Below are 4,505 nucleotides of genomic sequence, written 5' to 3'. Positions count from 1 at the left end.
CGAGGATTAGATGTGAAAAGAACTTTATTACAAGCGTCCTTCTTGCTGGCTAACGCCATTACATTAAAAAAAAACTTACTATTCAACAGCGCCACCACGTCGCATCAATTAACTCTACACTAGCGCTCGTCGGAAGCGTTAAAAGAAACAAACGTAAATCTGACATCCTCCCACCTTGAGTTGTTATCTTCAACTCAATCAACAAAATATAAAAATTTTTTTTTAGACATATTTCATAAGCGGAAAAATTATGTATAGTATTTTCGATACGTAGATGACATTGTCATGACTGTTCCAAGTAACCAAATTAATAATACTCTAAATACTTTCAACTCGTATCATAATAGATTGCAATTCACGGTTGAGATTGGTGGAAATAAAATTAGTTTTTTAGATCTTAATATTATTAATAATAACAATATTTTAGAATTTGACATTTATAGAAAACCGACATTTTCAGGTAGATTTTTGAATTTTTTGTCATCACACCCTTTGTCTAAAAAAAAAAGGTATAATTATTGGATTGATAGACAAAATCTTTTTGTTATCACATCCTAAATTTCATTTTAAAAATATTGTAAACACCATTAATATTTTAATAAATAATGACTATCCATTGGATTTGATTTTTGACACTATCAATACACGTTTGAAAATTTTAATTAAGAATCATAATAAACTGAATAATAAAGATAATAGAGAAATAGATGTAGACAACATTGACAAGAATGATGAAATTAAACCTTGGTTTCTCATACCATATATTCCACCAATTTCGGATGAATTTATTAGGATTTGTAAAGAGTTTGATCTAAGATTGGCATTCACTAGCGTAAATAAATTAGATAAATTCATTAAAGTTCAAAAGGATATTTTGCCAAATGACAAGAAGAAGAATGTTATACATAAGATTTCATGCAGTTCATGTAATGCATAGTATGTTGGACAGACTTGTAGAAAACTTAAGACTAGAATTTCAGAACATCGAAATCACATCAATCGTAACACAGATACACACTCGGTGATTACTGAACATAGGTTAAAATTTGGACATAAATTTGATTGGCAAAATGTGACAATTCTTGATTCTGAACGTTATTTAAATAGGCGTTTAATATCTGAATGTATTCACATCCATATACAGGAGAATGGGTTAAATAAACGTACTGACACTGATGGGTTGCATCAAAATTATAAAACATTGCTAGACGAAATGAAATATAATTTATAATTAATTTTCTCTTATGTATATTTTTGATAAGCGTTAATTTTACATTGTATTAATTTTTAAAGAATTGACTTATATTTGTCCCTACATATTTATTTTCTTCAAAGTACGATTTAGCAATTCTTTGTAGTATTAACAGTTTTAACTCTGACACCGAAGTGAAAACGTGTTTGTTGTCATTTGAATTATATTCTTATGTGATAATTATTAGTTAAGTCTAAGATATATATATTAATGCGGTCCACGATTATGATATTCTCTCCATTTTAAATGCAAGGTAGGACATTCTTATATTAATTTATGATAAAAATTATATTAATAACATAATATTCACAGATACAACATTCTTTCTGTCAAATTGATGAACTATCTTTGTATATTGAATTGGAGATTGTTTCGATTGTATTGCTGAAGAAGACTCGAAAATGAGTCGAAACGTATACATTGTCTCTTAATTAAAGATTTGATTGAAGATCCGTTTGTTGGATTATTTACGTACCTACAATAACGTTGCACTCTCACATGCCCGTTGATTTTTGATTGTTTGAATCAGGAGAGTCCGTAAGGAGATTACGTTGGAAGTATGTATAGTAAATTATAATATAAAATAATAATAAAACAAGTAGCGTAGTATTTAACATTACTCAACTACAAGAATCTCTTTGGTTTTTTAACGTTGCGCTCAGATCTCGTTACAATAGGTGATTCTACGGGACTATAACGCGAAGCTTCCGAAATACTATCAATAGAATTACAAGAAGCATCTGATTTCTCATTAATAAGACTTCGCTCTGCGCTTTTATTTTTATCGGATGTTAATTCCAACGGGTAAACCTTTTGCACAGGTCTTATTAACTCGCCAGAAGCAGTAACTAAACGAACTACTCGCACTTCATTATCCCTGCCGAAAATAACATCTTTGACTCGCGCTAAGGGCCATTCAATACGTTTCTTGTTTTCATCCTCTACTAAAACAATATCACCCACTTGAATCTTCCAGAATTCCTTTCTTTTATTATTATTATGGTGTAATAACTCTCCTAAGTACTCTACGCGAAATCTACTTCTCAAATCGTCCTTGATTTTTTGTCGGTACGCAAACTTTTTGTCTAACTTCTGTTCCTCTATTTGATCACAATTAGGTACATCGATTTCTTTAATTTCCTGCAAAAACATAGATAGTCAAAGAGGTATTAAATCTTGAGTATTATCCGACATAAATGTTATTGGTCGTGAATTTATGACAGCTTCACAGTCACACAATATTGTCGACATTTCTTCGTAAGTTAGACTAGATTGTTTAAGTGCTCTTCTTAATAAAGTTTTGTTAATCCAATTAATCACTCTCACCATCCTCCCCAGCAGGCTGCAGTAGGAGGGTTGAATTTCTAATCTATCTTTTGTACCGTAGCGACTTTTGCTACTTCATCCCAATTCACTTTAGAAAATAAATTATTTAAACCTACAAAATTCTTCCCATTATCTGGATAAACGACTGTAGGTTTTCCTCGTCGCGCCACAAATTGTCGGAAAGCTTCTAAAAATGATACGGTTGACAAAGAAGTCACCAATTCAAGTTGTATGGCTCTATACACAGCGCAAGTAAAAAGAACTATCCATGCTTTCTGAGATCCCTTGAGGAACACAGGTCCTGCTAAATCAATTCCTACGATCTCAAATATAGCAGCATCTCTAACCTGATCCTCTGGTAGTGGAGCTGTAATAACCTGTATATCCTTAGCATCATGTCTACGACAGACGACACATTGTCTTACAACCGATCGAACAGTCCTCCTACCACCTAAGATCCAGAATTGTTCCCTCAACTTATTCATCAGAATCTGTACACCGGCATGAAGTAGTTGTTCATGTTTTTCTCTAATAATTAATCGCACAATATAGCAGTCGGCAGGTAAGACTATAGGATATCGAAAGCCTTTAGTGTCTTTTCTCATAGTGATTTTTGTACTTAAACGTATTATATTCCGATCATCTTTGAAAGCATTTAAGTATCTAATCCGATCATCATTTTTGTCAATAAAATTTTCACCTTGAACAAGTCGCCGTAATGTAATCTCGGATTCTTTTAATTCGACTACGGATATCTCACTCTTTTCGCGCAGTTCCTTCTTGTTTCGAGAGTTACTAATAAATCTTTTTACCCAAGTAATAACTCGTAAAATAGTTTGGTAATTGGAAAAACGATATACATCTAAGAAGTCAAGTTTAGTCTTCCTATAATTAGGCATTGTATTCTTCTCTTTCGAAGTTGTCAGCAGAGTTTCTATAGAAGCTACAACCGGAGTTAAACAGGACTTTCTTTTTTCCTTATTAATTTCAGCATCATCAAAGGAACAATTCTGAGCAGGCCATTCATCTACCGGGGAACGCAACCACTGTGGGCCCTCCCACCAATTCGATGATAATAATTGACGAACACTACAACCTCTCGACGGTAAATCCGCTGGATTTAACGCTCCGGGTACATGTCGCCAATGCCTGGGGTTAGATAACTTGCGAATCTCCTGAAATCTATTCCATACAAAGGTACCCCAGTGGCTCTCTCTCTGAATCCAAGCTATAACTGTGGAAGAATCGCTTCAATAATACGTTCTAACGTCAATCAATTGAAGAGTATCTAACACAGAGTTTGTTAACCTAGTCGCGATGGTTGCTGCTAAGAGCTCTAATCGCGGAATAGTTACATTTTTGACTAACGCGATTCTCGATTTTGCTTGTACAAATTGCATTTCAATACCCGATTGCTTCTCTATCCTAATAAAAATAACTGCAGCGTAAGCAGATTGACTAGCGTCACAGAAAGTGTGCAATGTCAGCTGATCACTAGAATCGACATCTCCTAACATGCATCTAGGCAATTTTAATTTTTGTAAATCTTGTAACTCCGCAGTCCATTTAAGAAATTTAAGTAGTATAGATGGGAGGGTTCTAGGCCAAGTTTGTTCTTTTTTCCGTAAACACTTGATTTATGAACCAGGTTTACAAACATAAATTATAATGTGTTTAAGAACGCGAGGAGTTTAAATTATAATACGTTTAGGAACACTGTGGTGATGTCAGGGGATGACGTCACAGAGTGTGAGGGGTATGATGTCACGGGAGGGTAGGGGATGACGTCGAGGAGTATGACGTCACGGGAGGAGGAGGATGACGCCGTAGAGATGACGGGGAGGAAAATGACATCACAGGGTGCTGACGCATTCGCGCGGGGTCAATGGCTGCCAGGGTCCTCCGGTAAGCTAACGCGCGCGGTCCT

General features: G+C 34.7%; 1 protein-coding gene across 1 annotated transcript; it reads right to left on the bottom strand.

Annotated features, from left to right (window-relative positions):
* Positions 1–1,876: 1,876 nt before the first annotated feature.
* LOC108773287 (uncharacterized) lies at positions 1,877–4,095 on the bottom strand. The gene is made up of 3 exons (XM_018539047.1): positions 3,839–4,095; positions 2,635–3,727; positions 1,877–2,392 (listed from the first exon to the last, which is right to left on the bottom strand). The coding sequence occupies exons 1-3, from the start codon at positions 4,093–4,095 to the stop codon at positions 1,877–1,879; spliced, it is 1,866 nt and encodes a 621-aa protein (XP_018394549.1).
* Between the last annotated feature and the right edge of the window lie 410 nt (positions 4,096–4,505).

The sequence above is a fragment of the Cyphomyrmex costatus genome, unplaced genomic scaffold (assembly GCF_001594065.2).
Source record: "Cyphomyrmex costatus isolate MS0001 unplaced genomic scaffold, Ccosl1.0 scaffold2023, whole genome shotgun sequence".
NCBI classification, from domain to species: Eukaryota; Metazoa; Arthropoda; class Insecta; order Hymenoptera; family Formicidae; genus Cyphomyrmex; species Cyphomyrmex costatus.
This window is presented reverse-complemented; position numbering and strand designations above follow the sequence as displayed.

Excerpts from the sequence above, each read along its gene's own strand:
- LOC108773287 (XM_018539047.1), bottom strand. The coding sequence starts at position 4,095 with ATGTTAGGAGATGTCGATTCTAGTGATCAGCTGACATTGCACACTTTC. Across the intron at positions 3,728-3,838 it reads CAATTGATTGACGTTAGAAC|GCATTGGCGACATGTACCCG; the intron begins GTATTATTGAAG and ends ATCTAACCCCAG. Across the intron at positions 2,393-2,634 it reads AAGTAGCAAAAGTCGCTACG|GAAATTAAAGAAATCGATGT; the intron begins GTACAAAAGATA and ends ATGTTTTTGCAG.